Source organism: Leptonychotes weddellii, chromosome 1 (assembly GCF_054177405.1).
Source record: "Leptonychotes weddellii isolate Sample4059 chromosome 1, ASM5417740v2, whole genome shotgun sequence".
NCBI lineage: Eukaryota > Metazoa > Chordata > Mammalia > Carnivora > Phocidae > Leptonychotes > Leptonychotes weddellii.
This window is the reverse complement of record NC_138369.1, coordinates 192190943-192215405: the sequence shown is the minus strand read 5'-3', so window position 1 is coordinate 192215405 and position 24463 is coordinate 192190943. Positions and strand designations below refer to the sequence as shown.

General features: G+C 43.6%; 1 protein-coding gene across 1 annotated transcript in view; it reads right to left on the bottom strand.

The window, feature by feature from the left end:
• The window catches only part of PCNT (pericentrin), a 121941-nt gene extending 97653 nt beyond the window's left edge, over positions 1–24288 (bottom strand). Inside the window, 2 exon segments of the mRNA XM_081821038.1 lie at positions 21743–21946; positions 23758–24288. Of these exon segments, the coding sequence (XP_081677164.1) occupies positions 21743–21946; positions 23758–23856 (303 nt within the window). The 5' untranslated portion in view covers positions 23857–24288.
• Positions 24289–24463: the final 175 nt, after the last annotated feature.

Genomic DNA, 24463 nt, shown 5'->3' with positions numbered 1-24463 from the left:
AGCTGGAATACTTGAAGCAACAAAAGAGATAAAACGTAGTTTTAAATTATAACACAAAGTATAACATAAATATACATGAGCCCATACGGATATAAACACGTGATTAAATTAATGGGGGCGAAGAGGCACATCTTCCTTACAGAAGAATTACAAACAGAATGTGTCGTTACTCTTCCCTGCAGGAGGCAGCACATAATTTCCCTCCCTTGAAGTGTGTGCTGGACTCAGTGACTCACTTTCAAAGAGGAGAGTCTGCAAAAGGGGAAACCCGGCTGACCCTGCCGGGTAGAAGGAGATTACAAGGGCACATCGCCTCTGTGGTCAAATCCCTAACTTGAGTCTAATAATGAAAAAGCATCAGAGAAACCCAAACTGAGGGAGAGTCCCCAAAGTAACTGACCAGTGCTATTCAAAATGGTCACCAAAAACTAAGACACCGTCAGAGGCCCGAGGAGACGAAGCAGGAAAGACAACTAAAAGCAATGTGGTGTCCTGGGAGGGGTCCCAGACAGGAAAAGCTCTTAGTGGGAAAACTGGTGAAACCCAAGCAAGTCTATTCAGTTAACAGTAATGTCGCAGAGTTTATGCCTTAGCTTTGACAAATGTGCCGTGTGTCTAAAACGCTAACGATGGGAAAGTGGGGTGAGGGATACACAGGAAGGGTCTGTACTAGCTCGGCAGCTTTTCTGTAAATCTGTAACTATTCCTGAATTAAAAGTTTATTTAAACCAATGAATAGCTGGATAAATAGAAGGATGAATGAATTGTGGGGTTAAAAATTATTTTTAAAAAAAGGAATGCAGGGGCGCCTGGGTGGAGCGTGCAATTCTTGATCTCGGGGTCGTGAGTTCAAGCCCCACAATGGGCACAGAGTTTACTTAAACAAAAAGAAATGTAACGCTCATTAGGATGGCTACTATAAAAAAGAAAAAACAGGTGTTGGTGAGGACGTGCACTGTTGGTGGAAATGTAGAATGAGGCAGCCACTGTGGAAAACAGTACGGAGGTTCCTCAAAAATTAAAATTAGAATTAGCATCTGATTTAGCAATTCCACTTCTTGACATACACCCAAAAGACTTGAAAGCAGAGTCTCAAAGAGGCATCTGCACATCTTATCTGCAGCAGCATTACTCACAATAACTAAAACATGGAAGAGACTCAAGCATCCACCGTCAAATGAATGGATTACCAAAAAGTGGTCTAACCATCCGAAGGAATATTACTCAGCCTTAAAAAGGAAGAAAACTTTGTCACAAGCTACAACACAGATGAACCGTGAGGATATCATGCTAAGTGAAGTAAGCCAGTCACAAAAAACCCAATTACATGATTCCACTTATGTGAGGTATCTAGAAGAGTCAAAATCAGAGACAGAAAGTAGAATGGTGGCTGCCAGGGGCTGGGGGAGGGGGAATGGGGACTTACGTTTAAAGCCAACAGAGTTTCAGCTTTACAATATGACAGAAGCTGTGGAGATGGACGGTGGTGATGGTCGCAAAACATTATGAATGCATTTAATACAATTGGGCTGTGCACATAAAAATGGTTAAGGAATGCCTGGCTGGCTCAGTCGGTTAAGCACCCGACTCTTGGTTTTGGCTCAGGTCATGATCTTGGGGTCTTGAGATGGAGCCCCTTGTCAGGCTCTGCGCTCAGCGGGCAGTCTGCTTGAGATTCTCTCCCTCTCCCTCTGTCCCTCCACCTTGCTCGTGCATGCCCTCTAAAATAAGTAAGTCTCTAAAAAAATAGTTAAGATGGTAAATTTTAAGGTAAGTGTATTTTATAATTAAAAAATAACAGAAACATACACCAAGGGACTTATAAATGGAATTTAAGTATTCTAAGATCCTGTACTTTTGAAGACTGAAGGTACTGATTAAATTTAGACATAGAGAAGTATAAATGTTGCATGTAATAAGCTCACCATTAAAAGAATAGAAACTGAATATATTACTTTAAAATGCATAAAGGAAGAATTAAAAACAAATCCTCATAAAAAATAATCCAAAGCCCTGCCCCTGCAAAAGGAGAAAAAAGGAAACAAAACAAACAGAAAGCCTAAATTAAATGAAACATAAGCTCAAACAACATCGGTGATTACATTAAACGTAAATGAATTATACTATCCGCTAAAAAGACAAAGACTGTCAGAATAATTTTTAAAAATCAACCCCCCACTGTTTAGCAGGACATACATCTAAAACACAAGGAATGCAAAGATGTTGGAAGGGAAAGGAAAAAAAACACCAGCACCATGTCTGATCCATTTATACAAAGTCTAAAGCATAACTGCCACAGAAATCAGGATGGAGTTGACTTCAGGGTTAAGGGAAGACAGTAGCAGGTCCGGCACTTCCTGTGTCTTACCTGCAGGAGGATCATGTGGTATTTACTGCGTACTTGTTAGGCTGTGTGTACACTTGTGTAATTTCTACTTTTCCACGTACATGCTGTATGTCACAGGGGTTATTTTTTGTTTTTGTGCCACAGTTCAAAACAAGTATAAAAACATGTATTTAAAGGTGAGCTTTGTGGACCCCACCAGAGACCATTTTTCCAGGCCCTGCCTATGATCTAGATCTCACCTGCAATAATGCAAATTAAAAACCAAACTTGCTCACTGCCTAAAGTAATGTGGACTGAGTCCAGCTAGGATCCAATGTTTAAAATATAGAATTTTAACACAACAGTTGGAAACCGATCAATTCAGCATCTAATAAATTTCCTTCCAAATGCTAAGACAAGATAAATTAATAAAAATAATTAATCCAACACATGTGGAGTTCATGCCAAGTCCTGTGGCAGAAACTGGGACACATACATACAACTGATTATGAGAGAAATGAAGGCCAGGCCCAGGAAACACACTGCAACAATAGGGGAATGGGTCAATGAGGGAAGGCAGACATGACCACTATCCTCAGTGCATGAAAGGCAACCTTCTCTTCAACATCTGAAAGGAAAGATCAAAAGTCCCAAGGAAGGGAGATTTGGGCTCCATCAGAAGGGTCCCCAGAAAGAGTTTCTGTGCAAGGGCAACACCAAGGAAGTGAGGCCTGCAGGGGAAGCTCTGTACCCAGCTATCCTTGCTCTAAGCTTCTACTCTTGAAGGGACAGGGTCCTTCAGATACTGAGTCCTCTCTCTGGTTTGGATTTCTACCACAACAGGGAGAAATCCTCTGACAAGAAACATACTTTAACAGAGGACCCTGAAGAATACCTCTATGAGAGATGGAAGAGAATACCCCAGGCTGCTCCAGATGGTCGCCATCCAGCTTCTGCTGTGGCTGCTCCAAGTGCCCTGTCCTCTCTCCACTGAGGTCCTCCAACTAAGAAGGGAAGGGCCAGAGAAGAGCATTTACAGCAACATCCAGAGCTGCAACCTCAGGCCTTCCTGCCCACACATCCAAATGCCCACATCAATTCCATTCCTACCTGTTCAGAATGCACTTTCCTCCATAAACAATTCTCAATCTCTAAACATTTTTTATGCAACTCATTTTCCTAATGATGTTGCTGCCCCTTTACTTTTTAAGATTTTATTTATTCATTTGTGGGGTGGGGAAGGGCAGAGGGGGAAGGAGAGGGACAAGCAGACTCCATGCTAAGTGCAGAACCTGACACGGGGCTCAGTCCCATGACCTGAGCTGAAACCAAGAGCTGGATACTTAACCACCTGAGCCACCCAGGCACCCTGCTGCTCTTCTAGTTAATGAATTCTGCTTCCTTATTTCACTGTGTGCATGGCACTTAAATTACTAAATTTTAGTTTCTCAATAAATGTTAACCTTTCAGACACATGCATATTTCCTAAGCTCTTTTAAGTTCAAATATTTCATCTTCAAGATTTTCCGTTTTTAGATAAATTTTTTCCTTAGTAATTTGTAGAAACAGTATTTTTAGTTTCTTTTTAGAAATCATCTCAGGGGTGCCTGGGGGGTTCAGTCAGTGAAGCATCTGCTCAGGTCATGATCCCGGGGTCCTGGGATCGAGTTCCGCGTCAGGCTCCTTGCTCAGCGGGGAGCCTGCTTCTCCCTCTACTTCTGCTGCTCCCCCTGCTTGTGTGCATGCCCTCTCTCTCTCGTTCTTTCTCTCTGACAAATAAATAAAATCTGGAGAAAAAAAAAAAAAGAAAAAGAAATCATCTCAAGCTTGAGTTTAAAGTTTCCCAATGAAATTATCCCTGATGGTTTTTCTGCCCATGAATTCACAATAATTCTGGGCTTTTAATCTGCTGTGCAAAATGAGTTAATAATGACTCTGCAAAGAAGCTGGGTGATGTCTAAAGATAATCTATGTTTGAAATGTGAAATCAAAGGCAGCATTCCACACCTAAATCTCTCTCATGCCTTTGTGGTCATTAACCACAGCATCACCTTAACTCTGCGTATGTATCAGGGTCTGCTGGACCCAACTGTAATTGTTTCTTTTTTAGGCAGTTATAACTACGTGAGAGGACTAATACTTCCTAAATTTTCTCTTAATGGGTCTTCTAAAGCACAATGAAAAAAATTTACTTACTTCTTTAAAAAAAAGAATAAAACATATTTTATTTTGTAATTACTACATGGGTCCACTAGACCCTTGTGTATATTTAAGATGCCAGATAGCTCTGAGCAATCTTGTTCTCCTCTATCACGATGCCACTTCATCATCCTAAGGATTATTTCATCATACTCAACAGTTTTTCCCAACTATGCTAACAACAGCCAAAATACTGAGAAAACAAGAGAAAGGAGCTGTCTAAAGGACCAGGAGGCAGTGCAATGAAGTTACCACCCTTTTGTTTTCCTAATCACTGGAGACCATCCCTGCAGCCTGTCTCCAGCATGACAATTCATTAAGAACTTTTCATTTTCCTCCCAAAATGGCAATGAGAAGAAAACTGACAGTGAAGACTTTCACAATCATCAAATGAATTAAAAGATGAATGCAAAGAGGGCAGCACTTGAGGCCAAGGATGACAGCAAAACTGACAGTAAAAATGAAGTCTCAGATTACGATAATCAATTTTCTCAAAATCAGGAATCAGTAAGTGAACAAAACAATATATCTGAAGAGAAAGAGGAAGCATGGTAGTCTCATCCAGTTGGTCACTCACATGAAGGATTCCAATTCATGGTATTTTACACCAAGAACCTCCACCATCCTACTTTGCTAAAAGCGTATCAATACTCTTTCATTTTTTATCTTTATGTGCCAAAATTTACTTGATATAAAGAGGTGTCAAAATTGTTAATATTTTAACTTACGGCTTCATTTTTTTTTTTTTTAAGATTTATTCATCGAGAGACACAGAGAGAAAGGGAGGGGCAAATGGGGAGTGAGAGAGACAAGCAGACTCCATGCTGTGCACAGAGCCTGATACGGGGCTTGATCTCATGATGCTGAGATCATGACCCAAGTCAAAATCAAGAGTCATATGCTTAACCGACGGATCAACCCAGGAGCCCCTTTACTGCTTTATTCTTACTCCTGTAAATTACTTGTGAAACTTAAAAAGTAAAGAGGGTCCACTGGACCCAGATGATAAATGGTGGCAATCCACACAACTTGGAGTTGGAAGAGTTCTGGAACAAACTTCCTAAACCTCCTACAGCCGTACATTTTAAATCTTCAAATACAAGTTTTTGTGAAGGTGATTTTCCTCTGAAATTCTTGACCTCCGAGCAATTTTTGGATGGTTCTTTTACAAGAAATGGCGTGTACTTACTCTGTTCCCCACATAACTGAAAGATCAAATACTGCTTTCTGCCATTTCTCAGTTAAGTGCCAGAATGAAGATGACTATTGCAGTGATTAAAATATCTTTTCATCATGCACTCCACTTAAATTGTGAGGGAAGATGGCTAGATCCTGAACATTTACCGTAAGTCCTTTTGCAAGTCTATCTTTACTTATAACCTCCTGAAAAAACTCAAATCTTAAAGTTGCTTACAAACATGCTTTATTTATATATTCTTAGAATTCGACATTTCCGCTCAGATTAGCAATTTACTTCCTTTACCCTAAGGATTTAGAATGTTTATCTGAAAGAGTGTATCAAAATTATGATATGTAAACTTCTACAAATTAACTTTCATTAAAGAATTTTCATGTTAGGCTGCATTTTCCAGCTGTCTGCTATTTCCAATTTTTTTAGTCTTTTGGTCTTAAAACTAAAACACTCAACAAAAAAAAGAGCTTAGATACTGAGTTAACTGACAGAATTATTTCACCCAGCTTAGCAGGTTTCCTTACACAACAAGCCCACCCCCCACTAGAGGGTGGCCCTGCCTAGGTTATCATCTTGGGACTGCCTCAGCAGAGGAGACCACAAGGGAAACAACCAAGTGCCAACTGGGCTTTTTCCACTTCAGGCACTGTTCCTCCTGGGCTGTTTTCCAGTTATTTTCCTAGGTCTAAAGAGCATTAAAGTCACAAGTGTCTCACATAAAGTATACTTTTAAAACCAAACTAAGAGGGGCGCCTGGGTGGCTCATTCATTAAGCGTCTGCCTTCGGCTCAGGTCATGATCCAAGGGTCCTGGGATCCAGCTCCGCATCGGGCTCCCCGCTCCGCAGGAAGCCTGCCTCTCCCTCTCCCACTCCCTCTGCTTGTGTTCCTGTTCTCGCTGTGTCTCTCTCTGTCAAATAAATAAATAAAATCTTAAAAAAAAAAAAAATAAACCAAACTAAGAAATTTATTATATGTTGGAAAACGTTACTATTTCTCACACACCCACATTCATCTCATCTTATGCTATTCAATAAGCTCATTAAACGCCCGTAGAAGTGAAACTTCTAAAAAGCTCCATATGGGCCAAGTACAACAAAGACACCTTTAGTCATGTTCAGAGACCAGCTCTGACATGAAGGTTCTACAGGGGCACCAACAGACACGCAGGGAAGATGGCGGTCTGCGCTGGGCTTGTAAGAGTGAATCTTTCCTGGAAGTTTACTTTCCAGAAGATCATTCTTCTAAATACAAAATTATTCCTGTCTTAGTGCCCACAATTAGATTAGAGACACAGTAAATCCTCAAGAACTATCATTATCTTACAATGAATATAAAAAAACTTTGCTTTTCTGATTGAACTCATGATGTACAACTGTATGACAAGAAAGCCAAAATATCTGCTTCTTACAGCACCAAGGCCATATGCATAATTATAAAGTGGCCTCATCAAGAAATCTAATGCATAACTCAGCATACAGGAGGAAGATAATGATGACTCCATCCTACACATGCTTTTTTCAAAGACTATTTTATTTTTCTTTTAAAGATTTTATTTACTTATTTGACAGAGAGAGAGAGAGCACAAGCAGGGGGAATGGCAGGCAGTGGGAGAGGGAGAAGCAGACTTCCCACTGAGCAGGGAGCCCGATGTGGGGCTTGATCTCAAGACCCTGAGATCACGACCTGAGCCAAAGTCAGACACTTAACTGACTGGGTCACCCAGGTGCCCAAGATTTATTTTTAAGTCATCTCTATACCCAATGTGGGGCTTGAACTTAAAACCCCAAGATCGAGTTGCATGCCCTACCAACTGAGCCAGCCAGGCACACTCCTAACATGCTACTTTACCTATTCACATAAAAATTTTAAAATAAGCGTGTAATTAAAAATAACTTGTCCTGAAAAATAATAGAAATTTGAAAAATTGTGAATGAAGGTAAAGTCACACACAGAGAAAAACCAGTAAGCTTGACCGCATATGTATTTTAAAGCCTGGGTATCAATGATGTGTGTATCTATCTCAAGAAGCTAGAAAAACAATAAAATTATAACCAAACATAATTTAAAATAAGAAACTACATACAGTAAGAGCAAAAACTAAACAAATATAAATATGGTATATAAAAGAATAAAGGCTATACGTAATTTTTTAAAGATTTACTTATTTGAGAGCAAGCGAGCACACACACATAGGGCTCGATCCCATGACTCATGGGATCATAACCTGAGCTGAAACCAAGAGTCAGACTCTCAACTGACTAAGCCACCCAGGCGCCCCTATAGTTAATTTTTTGTAAGAATAATAAGGATTAACTTCTGGCGAGACTAATAAAGGCACAAATACTCACCTTTAAAAAATGAAAAGGGTCAACAATATCGATGCCACGGCCACTAAAAAGAATATTCCTATGAAAAAATTAATGACAAAAACTGGAAGTTCTGATGAAAACACAAATTCTGAGGAAAACATTAGTGAATAGTCTGATAACTATCAAATAAATGGAGTCCGTAATTAAAAGCCTTCCCACAAATAAAACCTCGGTCCCCAGTCTTCACCATCCCACACGGCTCATCCACAGACCTCTTGGCTCATCAGATAAGGCCAGCACTGACAAGGAGGGAAAGGTACAGGTCACAATACCATAAAAACATAGGCTCTTTCTGAAGCAACTGAGATGATTATATGACTCTTCTCTGTTAATGAATCATACTAATCTCTTGGAACGTCTGACCAGTCTTGCAGGACACTAAAATACACTTCACTTGGGGCGCCTAGGTGGCTCAGTCAGTTAAGCCTCCAACTCTTGATTTCGGCTCAGGTTGTGACGTGAGGGTCATGACGTCAAGCCCCGTGTCAGGCTCCATGCTCTGCACTGAGTCTGCTTGTCCCTCTCCGCATGATCCTCCCCCAACTCGCTTGCTTGTTCTCTCAAATAAATAAAATCTTAAAAAACAAACACTCCACTCCACCAAACTGTTAATGTAGAGGAAAAACAAAACAAAACAAAAACGACTGTCAATACCAATTGCAGATGTTATGGGACAAGTAAAACTTACATGTCACTACTAAAAATATAAACCAAACAACTGTTTTACATAGTTCAACATACACATGTTGAACACATACATGTGTAATGATCCAATAATTATCTATAGCCTCAATGAAAACATGTATACATGTACACCAAGAGACTTGTATAAGAATGTACACAGCAAATGCCAAATAACAGTGGAGCAAACGGATGGAAGTACATCCATACAGTGAAATACTATACAACAACAAAGATGAACAAACTACAGCTCTTAATATGGATGAACCTCATAAACAAGACACTGGATAAAAAGATCTAGACTCAAGACATGCATATTCATTATTTCATTTATTAAAGTTCAAAAATCAGGGGTACCTGGCTGGCTCAGTTGGTAAGGCATACAACTCTTCATCTTGGGGTCGTGAGTTCAAGCCCCACACTGGGTACAGAGATTACTTAAATAGACAAAACTTCAAAAAAAAAAATTCAAAAATCAGGAAAATAAAAGTCAAGGTACTCAATACACAAAAAGTAACTTGAGATGAATCATAGATTTAAACATAGAAAGCAGAACCATAAACTTTTCAAAAGACATAGAAAAATAACTTCACAATCTCAGGGCTAGGAGAAATTTTTTTGACAGGACATAAAAAGTACTAACCACAGGAAAAACTGATAAATTCAACTTCATCAAAGCAAGCAAGACTGAGGAAAAATATTCACAGTACATATATCTAACATATGACAGATATGAAGAATATTAAGAATTCCTACAAATCAGGGCACCTGAATGGCACAGTTAAGTGTCCAACCCTTGGTTTCAGCTCAGGTCGTGATCTCAGGGTCATGAGATCAAGCCATGCGACTGGCTCCTCACCACACGGAGTCTGCTTAAGACTCCCTCTTCCTCTCCCCCTGCCCCTCTCCTACCCCTCCCCACCTCAAATAAACAAATCTTAAAAAAAAAAAAAAGAATTCCTGCAAATCAACAATGAAAAAAAATTTTTTTCAAAAGTCAAATGCTTACCAAAACAAAGCTAAACCAGCAAAGTCCAGACACTCAACAATGTCAACACTGACAATGCTTGACATCCAATCAAAAATTTTTAAACATGCCAAAAGGTGGGAAATGTGACCCATAACTAAAAGAAAAATCAGTCCAATGGAAATATATCCAAAAATGACAGAGATGATAGAATTAGCAGACAAGGACATTAAAATAGCTATTACATTGATAACCAGTATTTAAAGGAAAACATGAACACGATGAGGAGTGAAAAATAATAAAAATACCTGAAACGGATTAACAGAGTAGATATTGCCAAAGAAAAGATCAGTTACTTGAAGACAGAGCAATAGAAGCTTATCTAAAAAGAAGCACAGAGAGACACAGACTGGAAAAAAAAATTTAATAAGTAAATAAAGCAAAGTCTAAACGACCCACAGGATAACACTAAACAACTTGCAGTATATAAATTCGAGGTCACAGAGGGAGAGGGATGGGAGGAAACAGAAAGAGTATTTGAAGAAATGGCCAAAAATTTTCCAAATTCCAAAGTTCCATTAAGGTCAACAAATCCCAAGCAGTATAAACACAAAGGAAACCTCCCTAGGCTCATCATAATGAAACAGTTGGAAACTAGAAATAAAAACAAAAGTTTTTAAAAGTACCCCCAAAACGGGTGCCTGGGTGGCTCAGTCGTTAAGCGTCTGCCTTCGGCTCGGGTCATGATCCCAGGGTCCTGGGATCGAGCCCCGCATCGGGCTCCCTGCTCTGTGGGGAGCCTACTTCTCCTTCTGCCTGCAGCTGCCCCTGCTTGAGCTTGCTCACTCTGACAAATAAATAAATAAAATCTTTTTAAAAAATTAAAAAATGAGTAAAGGACCTCAAGAGACATTTCTCTGAAGATATACAAAAGACCACCAGGTACGGGGCACCTGGGTGGCTCAGTCATTAGGCATCTGCCTTCAGCTCAGATCACGATCCCAGGCTCCTGGGATCGAGCCCTGCATTGGGCTCCCTGCTCCATGGGAAGTCTGCTTTTCCCTCTCCCACTCCCCCTGCTTGTGTTCCCTCTCTTGCTGTCAAATAAATAAAATCTTTAAAAAATAAAAAAATAAATAAAAGTACCCCAAAAAAAGAAAGAAAAGACTCTGCAGAAAAAGGAATGAAGAATGACAGCAGGTATCTTCAGAAATTATGTAGGCCCAAAGACCATGGGACCACAAGGTAAATGTACTGCAAAAACAAAACTATCAACTTCAAATTCTACATCCAGTAAAAATTTCTTTCAAATATAAAGTCAAAACAAAGTCATGTTCAGACAAACAACAACAAAAACCAAGAAAATTCATCAGCAGACCTGCACTACCAAAAAAACTGTTGAAAGGAAGTTCTTCAGGCTGAAGGAAAAATGATACATGATGAAAAATGGGGTCAACACCAACAAACAAAAGCCCTGGAATTGGCAAATATGTTGGTAATCATAAAAAACTACTTCCCATTTTTCTTAGATAATGAACTATTTGTTTATTTGTGTTTAAGGAGGCTCCAGAGCCAACATGGAGTCCAATGTGGGACTTGAACTCACGACCCTATCTTCCATACCTGAGCTAAGATCAAGAGTCGGATGCTTAAACTGCTGTGATGTGATTGCCAGGATACTGTAAGTGAAAAAAGCAAGATACAGAAAAGTATGTAAAGTATCCCGCCACTAAAGAAATAGATGGTGAGGAATATATGTACATATTTGCTTCTATTTTTAGAAATGTAACAATAAGCAAGCAACTAAATAGTTACCTAGAAAACAAGGAAAGAAATAGTATGTAAGGAACAGGCATATATTAGTCAAATCATCTAAATATACTTTGACTTTATAGATTTAATTTTGGAACCGCATTGATGTTTTACACAATTGTAAAGCTAAAACAAATGAAAAAAAATCCCTAAAACATGAAGAGAAAATAAAACAAATGAATATAAATATATTAAGTTCCCAGCTTAATCACATAAAGCAAAACTATTTCAAGTGACTTTAAAAGAAAGTAATTTGACTGCACATCACTGTGGAAAATACCTAAAGGACAAAAAACGCAAAGAAATCACATGGTTATTGATAATGCTGGTATTTTAAAACTATATGTAGAGAAAAGCAACTGGGTAATTATGTTCATGTTAGAAACATACGTTTTTAATGTTAGAAATTTCAAACTTAAGTAGAATCGTAACCTATTAATCTGAAAATGTCAGTATGAACTCATAAACTATAAAACAAAACCCTAACTATTCACTGACATGACCTGGAAACAATGAAACCCCTAATGTCCAGATCATGTTTCTGAATACTATTTCCCACTAGGAGGAGCCAGGAGTCGTGGAGAAATGGCTGGAGCAGGAAATGTACAAGCTGACCCACAACATTTTTTTTCCAAAAACAAGGCTGCCCTCATAGTTCTGACTGTGGAGGGTCAAACTAAGGATGCTCTCCCTGGTCAAAGATGGGAAAATCTGAGCAGCACAGTAACAGACGCACGAGGTGCTCATGACACATCATTGAAAACAGGCAAATTTACAGTGATGCTCAAGAAAACCATTTCACTGGTCACATCTGGAGAAGTGTAGCCCAGGGAAATGAGTAACTTTTTTAAACCGGTGACTAAAGGGAAAGAATGAAGCATTTTCCCTGCCTTCCCAATGCAAACTGGACCTCGGGGTAACCAAATAACTGATAAAGGGAAGTTCTCCTTATAGAATGTGACAATCAGTAAGGAAAGAATGGCAGAACTGAAATACTAGTATTTTGTGCTCACTGGTGAAGTAACAGTTCTAGGCAATAACCCACACTGGCTACCAAAACCTGAGATAAAAAGTTCACAAGGACCTTTGACGTGGACAAGCGTGCAGACTGGGCCTAAAGCCACTGGTAACCATAACACCACAAGAGACCACCAGGCACTGTATGCTTTCTGACAGAAGTGCACAGTTATAAAATATTCTTGCCATTAAACGACTACCATAACTCCTAACTCTAGGAAACAAACTGAGGGTTGCTGGAGGGGATGGGGGTAGGGGGTCGGGCAACTGGGTGATGGGCGGGCATGAAGGAGGGCACGTGATGGAATGAGCGGCGGGTGTTGTATGCAACTGATGAGTCACTGATCTCTACCGCTGAAACCAGTAATACACAATATGTTAACTAAATTGACTTTAAATAAAATTTTGAAAGGAAAATTAATTAAAAAAAACCCAACTACCATAATCCGATCAAGCCTCCAATCTAGACTGAAGTACCAGTTTATAGAAACTATACACCAGAGATACAGGGTGCCAGAGGACCCTTTCCAACAACCCACAGGGATGCAAACAACAAAATCCAAAATATGGTCAATTCTTCAAGATGAACAACAGATTACTTTAACAACTACATTACAAAGTTAAGTCGGGGGCGGGGAGGGGTAGTGTACAGATCAAGGGAATTAAATGCCCTTGTGGAACTTCAGGCTTCTGGAAACCGTAAGAACAGACGTCTGAGAACGGGTAGGGATAACATCTGATGATTACATTTTTAGCTTATGATTACCATTAGCTCATTAAAGTAACAACTCTGAAAAAAAACCTTTGTCAGATGCCTGACCACTGCCCACCATTTTAAGAGCCAGCAGACACAAAGAGGAGTGTCTCCCTCCGTCGTCTGTAGCCACCAAGACTGCAGAAGAATTCTACAGCCGGGAAGGTCAGATAAGCAGAACTGCTGGGCAGGGGAAGCCCTCACACGGAAAGTTAGTGCAGGATCCTTGCTGGCATTCACAGACAACACATGTGGTAAGCAAAAAAAAAAAAAATTTAAGTAGGCTCCACACCCAGCATGGAGCCCAACACAGGACTTGAACTCACAATACTGAGATCAAGACCTGAGCTGAGATCGAGATGCAGACTCTTATCCCACTGAACCACCCAGGCGCCCCTGTAAGCAAAATCTTGATTGAATGAGCATGCACGTCTTTCTAGAGAAAGAGCCCACATATTTCATCAGCTTCTGGGTTTAAAATACTGCTTGAAGTAGAAAATTACTACTTGTAGTAACAGTTATAAGTAAAAAACCAAAATGCTATGCCATGGTCACTGTATGAAAGCAGATCCCTGGCCACACCTCCCTCCCTGTCCACAAGGGTGAGGACAGAAACACTTCTGCACCACTGTCCCCCCAAGCCCCTAAAATGGCTGAGATAACTCAGAATTAACTCAACTTCCCTTCCCTACACAGCGAAAACCAGGTCACAGCCATCAGTGTCTCCTCCAAAAGTGGCATGAAGCTACAGGCAAAGGTCTCGGGTGGCAGGACCCCTCACCAGGAGTCACAGTCACCCCAGGAGCACAGGGGGCATGGGCAGGACTGCCCAGGAAACGACAACCCCACCCCGGGCAACTGAACTCCTTCTGCACACAGGAGCCGGAGGACGCCCGCCAGCACAGCCATGCCTGCTCTTCTGGCCCACCACTCCCGACACTGACCCCGCCCCAGGCCTTCCCACAGGCCAGTCACACCCCAGCGAGAGGTGGGGGAGGTAACAGCTCAGACGCATCAAAATGAATCCACGACTAGGAGGTAACACCTAGCCTGGATCCATGACTGAGAAGGTAATGCCTAGCCTGGATCCACGACTGAGGAGGTAACACCTAGCCTGGATCCTCGACATAGAAGGTATCACCTAGCCTGGATCCACGACTTAAGAGGTAATGCCTAGCCTGGATCCATGACTAAGAGGTAACGCCTAGCCTGGATCCATGACCAGGAGGTATCGCCTAGCCCGGATCCACAACGTAGAAGGTATCGCCTAGCCTGGATCCACGACTAGTAGGTAACGCCTAGCCTGGATCCATGACTGAGAAGGTAATGCCTAGCCTGGATCCACGACTGAGGAGGTAACACCTAGCCTGGATCCATGACTGAGAAGGTAATGCCTAGCCTGGATCCACGACTGAGGAGGTAACACCTAGCCTGGATCCTCGACATAGAAGGTATCACCTAGCCTGGATCCACGACTTAAGAGGTAACGCCTAGCCTGGATCCACGACCAGGAGGTATCGCCTAGCCCAGATCCACGACCAGGAGGTAACGCCTAGCCTGGATCCATGACCAGGAGGTATCGCCTAGCCCGGATCCACAACGTAGAAGGTATCGCCTAGCCTGGATCCACGACTAGTAGGTAACGCCTAGCCTGGATCCACAACGTAGGAGGTAACGCCTAGCCTGGATCCACGAGTAGCAGGTATCGCCTAGCCTGGATCCACGACTTAGGAGGTAACGCCTAGCCTGGATCCATGACTAAGAGGTAACGCCTAGCCTGGATCCATGACTAAGAGGTAACGCCTAGCCTGGATCCACGACCAGGAGGTAACGCCTAGCCCGGATCCACGACTTAGGAGGTAACGCCTAGCCTGGATCCTCGACGTAGAAGGTATCACCTAGCCTGGATCCACGACTTAGGAGGTGATGACTAGCCTGGATCCACAACGTAGGAGGTAACGCCTAGCCTGGATCCACGACATAGAAGGTATCGCCTAGCCTCGATCCACGACTAGCAGGTAACGCCTAGCCTGGATCCACGACGTAGAAGGTATCGCCTAGCCTGGATCCACAACGTAGGAGGTAATGCCTAGCCTGGATCCACGATGTAGGAGGTAACGCCTAGCCTGGATCCACAACTAGGAGGTATCGCCTAGCCTGTATCTACGACTAGGAGGTATCGCCTAACCTGGATCCACGACTAGGAGGTATCGCCTAGCCTGTATCTATGACTAGGAGGTATCGCCTAGCCTGAATCCACAACTAGGAGGTATCGCCTAGCCTGGATCCACGACTAGGAGGTATTGCCTAGCCTGAATCCATGACTAAGAGGTAACGCCTAGCCTTTGAACATTACAGTGCATGTGACATTTCCTTTGAAGGAAGCAAGACGTCAACAGATGAACAGTGACCCTGCTGGCAGGGATGCCAGGACACAGAGCAGCTGGGCCTGAAGCTCCTCCACCTCCAGACCACGCCTCTCAAGGACGTGGTCCTCTTCACGCCGCTTTTGGAGGAGACACTGATGGCTGTGACCTGGTTTTCGCTGTGTAGGGAAGGGAAGTTGAGTTAATTCTGAGTTATCTCAGCCATTTTAGGGGCTTGGGGGGACAGTGGTGCAGAAGTGTTTCTGTCCTCACCCTTGTGGACAGGGAGGGAGGTGTGGCCAGGGATCTGCTTTCATACAGTGACCATGGCATAGTATTTTGGCTTTCTACTTATAACTGTTACTACAAGTAGTAATTTTCTACTTCAAGCAGTGTTTAAGCCTTAAGATCCAACAGAGGGGCACCTGGGTGGTTCAGTCAGTTAAGCATCTGCCTTTGGCTCACGTCGTGATCCCAGGACTCCGGGATTGAGCCCCTGCATTGGGCTTCCTGCTCAGCGGGGAGTCTGCTTCTCCCTTTGCCCCTACTCCCTGCTCATGCATGTGCACGTGCGCGTTCTCTCTCTCTCAAATAAATAAATAAAACCTTTAAAAAAAAAAAAAAGTCCAACAGAATTTGCGAACTAGGTTTTGGACTTGCTGGGGACCCATTACCCTTTTGGAGTAGGGTGGTCTATCCCATGCCTGTCCCACCACTATATTTGGGAAGCACATAACGTTGGTTTCACAGCCTCACAGCCGGAGAGCAATTCCGCCTCAGAAGGAATCCCACCTCAGGTCTTACCCATACCTGATTTCTAGATGAGACTTGGGACTTGGAATACATGCTTGAAAGAGTTAAGATCTCTGGGCCACTGGGATGGGGTGAATGTATTTTACATGCAAGAAAGATGAATTTGGGGGACCAGAGGGTAGAATGTTATGGACTTAAGTGTATCCCCCAAAATTCTTAGGTGGAAGCCCTAACCCCCATCATGACTCTATTTGGAAACGGCTTTTAAGGAGATAAAAGGATGGGACTCTAATCCAATAGGACTATTGTCCCCCACACAGAGGAGAGACCATGTGAGGACACACTGAGCAGCCTCACCAGAACCCAACCCTGACAACACTTGATCTTGGACATCCAGCCTCTAGAACGGAGAATCAACATCTGCGGTGCTCTGACAGCTCAAGTGACTCACACACAGCCTTCCAATCTCCCCACCCTTTTCTTCCAGTTGACCTCTCCACTGCCTTCCGCATACAGCCCAGACCCCAAGGGCCCTCACTTCATTTCAACCCAAAGGTCAACTGCAGCAGAGCTACGTGAGCTTGTCAGGAGACAACGGGACACCTCGCTCCTGCCCCAGCCGTCCTTTCTTGGCTGCCCAATTCCAGCATACAGGTACACAGTACCAGAACCCTTCACCCTTATTCTCCTGGGAAACAACTTTACCAACCAGAGCCACTGCTTATGCACGGCTCCTTATGCCTTCAGTCCTCCAAACTCCACTCACTCCCGAAGAGACTCAGGTCGGCACCTTTCCCTCACCCCCTGAAGTGAGGCTGTTTTGAACACCGGTCATCCTGGTGTGGCTTTCTGTCACAGTCTGCACTCCATCCTGCGGTCCCTCAATCTCCTAAATGGTTCCTTCAATTTGCATACAAACATATTTCAATATGAGGTTTTAAAAATTACACAATCACACAGCATAGTTTCCCTAGAAGATCTCTGCTTCACTGATCCAGCTCTCCCCCCAACTGCTCCTCTGTTTACCACCTCCGCAGCTTTACCTTCGCCAGAGTGCTCTGCAGAGAGAATCACACGGAGTACAGCCTGTCACACTGGCCCCTTCCAACTCAGCCAGGTGCATTAAGGCCCCTCCACGTCTTTATACGTCTTGAATGCTCATTCCTTTGCATTTCTGAATTTGAATTGCTGATGGGAATGCAAAATGACACAACCAGTTTGGAGGACCATTTCTGGCAGATTTTTAAAAGGTTAAATACACACCTACCATAGGATCCAACCATACCGCTCCTAGACAGGAATGGGGTAGTAGGGAAGAGGAAGAAATGACACTGAGTACAGCTCTGATCTTTGCAATCTTGGTAATTAATGTTTCACTTACTCAAAAAATAATTGAATTAAATCAAACTGGATGTGAGAAGAACCAAAATAGAATACAAACAATAAAACAAATAAAACTAACTGCATTACAAATGAATAAAATAACTATAACAAAGAAGTAAAGAATAAAAAAACTAAACAACTTTGGAACACTACACAACAAACTTTGGGATGCTAAAGCCAAAAAGAACTAGAGCTGACCCTTGAACAACAGGGGTCCACTTACAGACTTTTTTCAACAAACACAGTACAGTACTGTAAACGTATCTTCTCTTCCTTATGACTTCAGTAACATTTTCTTTTCACTAGCTTGCTTTATATTAAGAATACTGTAGGAGTGCCTGGGTGGCTCAGTTGGTGAAGCGTCTGCCTTCGGCTCAGGTCATGATTTCAGGGTCCTGGGATCGAGCCTTCCATCGGGCTCCCTGCTCAGCAGGGAGCCTACTTCTCCCTCTCCCTCTGTCCCTCCCCCCAACTCATGCTCGGGCTCTCCCTCTCTCAAATAAATAAATAAAATCTTTAAAAAAAAAAAGAATACTGTATGTGATACAGAAAACACACAAAATATGTGTTAATCAACTGTTACATCATTTTGCTGGTAAGGCTTCCAGTCAACAGTAGGCTAACAGCAGTTACGTTTTGGGAAGTCAAAAGTTATAGACCTCTTTTCAACAGCACAGGGAGGTCAATGCCCCAACCCCCTTGTTGTTGAAGGGCCAACTATATATGCAAATATTCTAGTTAGTAAATTTGTTTTTCACAGGAGTGAGGATTAGCAATTCTGAAACTAATTTGTGTATATATATATATTTTTTTTTTTAAAGATTTTATTTATTTATTTGACAGAGAGATAGCGAGAGCAGGAGCACAAGCAGGGGAAATGGGAGAGGGAGAAGCAGGCTTCTTGCCGAGCAGGGAACCCCGATGTGGGGTTGGATCCCAGGACCCTGGGATCATGACCTGAGCCGAAGGCAGACGCTTAACGACTGAGCCACCCAGGCGCCCTAATTTGTATATATTTTAAGACTGAGGAAATAAGTAAATATATTGTAGATAAGGGAGGCAGGTTTCTCACTATTGGTTAAAGGAATTAAGATTAAGGAGAGGGGGGAGCTAGAATGATTCCTATGATGTTGGATGGAAACTGAAGATACTAGTGTGAACTCATGGTTTTTATTATACACACAGGCTGACAAAGAAACAGAGAGACCTAGCTCTGTTGAAACAGCCTAGAAGCAAAGATACCCCAGTAGCAATAAGCACACCTCTCACCCAGATATTGGTTTCTAAATACCATTCTCCACTAAAAGAAACCAGAGCTTGAAGAATGGGCTGATAACAGGAAAAGGACAAAATAAACTTGGAAAATCTTGGTGCCAAAATGTAAGGAATTAAGGTGCCAGACACAATGAGGACATGTTGGAAGGGCAGATGCCAATTCAAAGGCACTCCCAATGGCCAAATCTATGTATTTCAGCAACAAAATAAACACTGATATGGTTGACATGATGGGTTAAAACCCACAGAATAAAAACCGAGGTATGCCTGGCTGGCTCAGTCAGTACAGCATGCAACTCTTGATCGCGGGGTCATGAGTTTGAGCCCCATGTTGGGTGTAAAGTTTACTTAAAAAAGGAAAAAAAGAAAAAGAAAAATCCCTAAGTCCATACTGGTATAAACAATTGCACACATAAATACACTGGAGGGAAGTGACAGTTCCTCCTTACAGCAGAATGTCATTTAATATACGGAGACAGAATGATAGAAACAGGGCGCCTGGGTGGCTCAGTTGGTTAAGCATCTGCCTTCGGCTCAGGTCATGAGCCCAGGGTCCGGGGATCCAATCCCGCATCGGGCTCCCTGTTTAGCGGGGAGCCTGCTTCTCCCTCTCCCTCTGCCCATTCCCAACTCGTGTGCGCGCTCATGATCTCTCACTCTCTCTCTCAAATAAATAAAATCTTTAAAAAAAAAAAAAAAAAGAATGCTAGAAACAAAAATCGTTTGGCAAACACCACCATAATAATTGTTGCAAGCAAGAATCATCAGTGAAAGGTAAAATTAGTGGAGGAAAGCATGAGAAATAGAACTTTGCAGGGTCTCTATCTCCACACAATACACTTACTAACTACAAAGTTAAAAACAGTAACTTTTCTATCCAGAGATATCTGGCAGGTCCCACAGTAACTAAGTGATCAAAGTTGACATTACCAGTAGTAGTGAGACTATCAAGTATCAATACCAGGTGCACTGAGCAGGGAATATCATCACTTCTACCATGTTCTCGCCAAAATTCAAACCTGATTTTAATCAGGAGTAAACATCAAACAAATCCAAACTGACAGGCATTCCACAAAATAACTAGCAAGGGGGTACCTGGGTGGCTCAGTCGGTTAAGCATCTGCCTTCGGCTCAGGTCATGATCCCAGGGTCCTGGGATCGAGCCCTGCGTCAGGAGCCCTGCTCAGCGGGGAGCTTGCTTCTCCCTCCCCCTCCCCACCCCCCACCCCGGCTTGTGCACACGCCTTCTCTCTCTCAAATAAAAATAAAATCTTAAAAAAAAAGAATATCCACCAAGGACTCTTCAAAGACGTCCAACTTATAAAAGACAAGGTAAGACTGAGAAACTGTCTCAGACTGGAGTAGACTTAGACGGCAGGACACTGAGATACAGCACATAATCCTGGACCAGAAAAAGGACAGTAGTGGGACAGTGGGAGAAATTTGAGTAAGCTCTATCAATTAGCTCATAGTATTGTTTCAGTGTGAATTGAAACTGATTGTGATAATCATACCGATAACACAAGATGTTAACATTTCAGGAAACTAAGTGAAAGGTATCCACGAACCCTGTGGTAATTTTTGCAAATTTTTTGTTAAGCTGAACATTATTTCAAAATGAAAAGCTAAAATATGTAGGACATTTAATTTAAAATAAAAACACTTCTCTGACTTGAAAGTAAAAATAAAATAAATATTAATTATAAATTATGAGCTTTTCTCCTCAAGGAGGCTAGGAGAAAACATACAGAGAACAGCCACTGGACGTCAACTCCCAGGACCCTCACTATAGCTTCCGTTCACTTGCACAGCTGTGATGGAGACAAGGCTGCTGAGAACTGCTGCCCTAACCCAGGACAAGCACAGAGGATGAACCTCAGGCCTGCAGTGGAGGGTCAGGCTGGCCCAAAGGCTGGGCCCCCAGCCTGCTGGCCAGCTGCCTCCCAGACGAGGGAGTACAGCTACATACTGGCAAAGATGCCACTTTTCCAAGAAAGTAGGCCAGGCACATAATGATTTTTTGTCAAATTCTGCCCAGGGTCACCAGTATTCCAGCTCATTCTAGCGAACACCTAAACCTGCATCTGCTCTGTCGCACCCAACAAGGAATAATCACAATTCAAGGGCCCTCAATAATGCACGTAAGAAGCCACAGTGAAAGCCCACCTACAGGGGATCGGCAGGCCACGCAGGCCCTGCATCCACCAGTCAGCCGCACCCGCCCTGCAGTTCACAGGGCCTCAAGCAGAGGATGGTGGTGCCTCGTCCAGCAAGACACCATTTGTGCAACACCTTCACCCATTCCCTCTTCATCCCAGTGTTCAGAAAGAAGGTAAAAAACCAAGGACGATAAGTAGGTGAAGGACTATTATGGTTTAAGTGTCCAAAGAAAAGCCTGTGACAGGGGCTGACACAGCCACAGCCAAGGAACTCACACTGATAAAATTTCCGTTACCAAAGCAAGAACCTATACTGACACTTGTCTTCAGTCAATCCAAAATCATAGAAGATAAGACATTTAGTAGGGATGAAAACATAAAAATACATTCCCTTTTTGTAAAGTGAAGCTCTCTTTCCCCACCTTTGATAGCCAGCAACAAGAAGAAGATAAGCAAAACGTTAAACCACAGTGCTGAGGAAACCCACCTGCGCTGCTCCTGCCCCATCAGGGGTGTCACTGCATGACTCGTCTTTGCAAACGCCCCCTCTTCCCAGGAGTCCACCATCCTCGGTGGCTACCGGGCTCTCCTCCTGGACAGGCGCATCGACAGCCGGGCCCTTCCTCTTCGCCGTCTTTTTCTTCGGATGCGCACAGTCACCTTTTGTTTTTCTCTGTCGGAAGTGAGCAAGCTGCGCAAAAACGTGGAGAAGTAGTAAAGGCAAAGGTAAGTAAGAAAAAAGTAACAGAACCACAAAGCCAACAAGCTGGTGGGGAACATGAGGCTCTGGGGCTGGCCCAGTGTACTCAGCCAAACCTCACCAGACCCACGTCAACCAACAGATCCCTGTCCCACAAACTCTGCCTTCATTAATATCTGCAATACTAGCATTTAAGTTCAGAATTCTATCCGAAGGAACTGCTAATTATGCCTATATACAGACAAAAGAAAGCAATACGGCCAACTAGCAGAATAGCTTTTCTTGTCCCTGGCAGTTCACAGAAAAATACAATTTAAAAAAATACATCTATTTAAAAGACTGATAGCTTAATCAAGGCATGCTTAAGGTTTAAAAATACATAAATGCTAAATCTCTTTTTGCTCCCATTTTCCCCCCAATTGAGGAAATATATAGCCTAGCCAAAACTTCCTAGCCATAGATTCTGAGACAAGGTACAGAAATAGCAAAAAATTAATTAAGCCAGGTCAATCTAAGATCCTCCTTTATGGAATCAGATGTTCTATTTTTCACGACACAGCTCACCAATGCACCAGGGACCTCCACAGAATGTCACCCATCAGAAGACACAACCTAGCTCTGTTCAGTCCCTCAAACTGAAGGGTTTTAGACTCTGTTCACACATGGTCTCCCACTAAGATCTTATTCAAGAATATGAGATCTAATATCAGCTTTTCATGAGACACTGGCTCCTTCAAATGACAACTGTGCTTATAAAAACAAACGCATTTAACAAATATTTGTGTAAATGTAACAGAAGTGCACACTTTCACAGACACATAAAAATTATATAAGGCCATTTACATGAGAAAAACTGTGTCTCCAGGACAGCCCGCCTTCCAAACCAGCCCCATATTCCTCATTTTATGCCCCACTCCATCAATTCTGTCCCCAGATTCCCTCCCACATCACCATCATCCACTCTGGCCTGGGTTCTCGAACAAGAGGTGCCCTGTTTCTTCCTGCAACGAGGTGAACCTTCCTCATCACCCTCAACACTCCTTTAAGCACGTTTACGCATGCTTACAAACCATGGCAAGCTCGGGGAATACACACGTCAAATATTAAACTCTGGCTCATTTTCATCTCCTGGCCCATGTACATGCCAGGCACATGTAAAGGAGAAAAGAACATGCCACCACCCCCCTCTTCAAACCCATCACAAGTTTCTGCTTCACAGGAAGCCTGAATGAGGCCCCTCTGTCCTCTGCCTGTCACCCTGCCATTAGATGCTGCTACACCAGTCACTAGGTGTTGTGAATGGCCTCTTTAATGCACTGGCCCTGTGGTTCCCTCCAAGGAAGAAACGAGCACTGAATATCTCCTAAGAGCTGGTCCATATGAAATTCCCCATGTCTGGCCCCATCTGAGCTCAAGCGCAGCAACTTCACATGGCTCTACCCACTACCGGGGTGGCACTGTGCAGACTCTCGCTCATCCCTTGGCAGAACAGGTAAGCAACTTCCCCCACACAGCCTGAATGGGGTGGGGCCAGGAGTCACAGCCAAAGCGCCTGCTTGATCCACTCTGCCTCTACAGCTGGGTCTTCTCGGGTCATGGCCCAATCCCCACAATATGCCCCCCTGACAGAAAGTACCAGGTCTACATGAAAACTGGGGCAAAAGCAAGATGATAAATGCATCCCTGGAGCCCCACGACTCTAGGAGCACAGTGAGTTCCTTGGGGCAACCACAACCTAGGGTCCCAGCAGACTCTGTCCAGGAGGCCCAGCATGAGGGAATGGCTCCAGCAGAGCTCCTCACCTGGGCCCCAAACAGCAGTGAGGCCACAAGAGCTCCCGGACCCCAGAGAGTATCAGGCAGTAGGTCGGCAGAAGGTACTCTGCAATGCAAACAATTCATGTGTTCCTGGACCACCACTCCAAAACTTCTTTTTTATATTTAAAAAAAACTGCATAATTCCAAGCGAAATGACAATCTGTACGTAGTTTTAAGCGGACGTAAGTGGAGATCAGCCCTAGAGGGGGATAAGTCACAGCTCCTATTAGGCGTCCAGGAGTCCCGAGTTCTGGGAGGCGAGGCTGCGGCAGGTGCGGTTGCTCAGGTGTACGACGCGCCGGCGGTGCAGGACGACGAGGACGCGCGGGGTGGGGAGAGCCGTTCCCTTCACTGCCAGCCCGGCCTTCACTCTCTACTGGGAGCGGAATGGGGCCGGGCGCTCAGGGACGGCGCGTTCCTGGGCCACCAGTGTCCATCAGGGCGCCACTGGCCGAGATCCCCCCGCCACTCGAGAGGCCGCTGCGCCAGCTTCCCTGGAAACGCCGAGGGCGCGGCAAGGCCTCGAGAGAAGGCGGGAACCCCGGAGGCGGCGCGCGGCCGAGACCCGCCCCCACCCCACCCCACCCCACCCGACCCGCCGGCGCCGGCCCTCCTCCGCCGTGAGCTCCCAGGGCGTCGCCCCGCCCCTCGCGCAGGCGCAGCCCCGCGAACCCGGCCTGCCCCGCGCCGG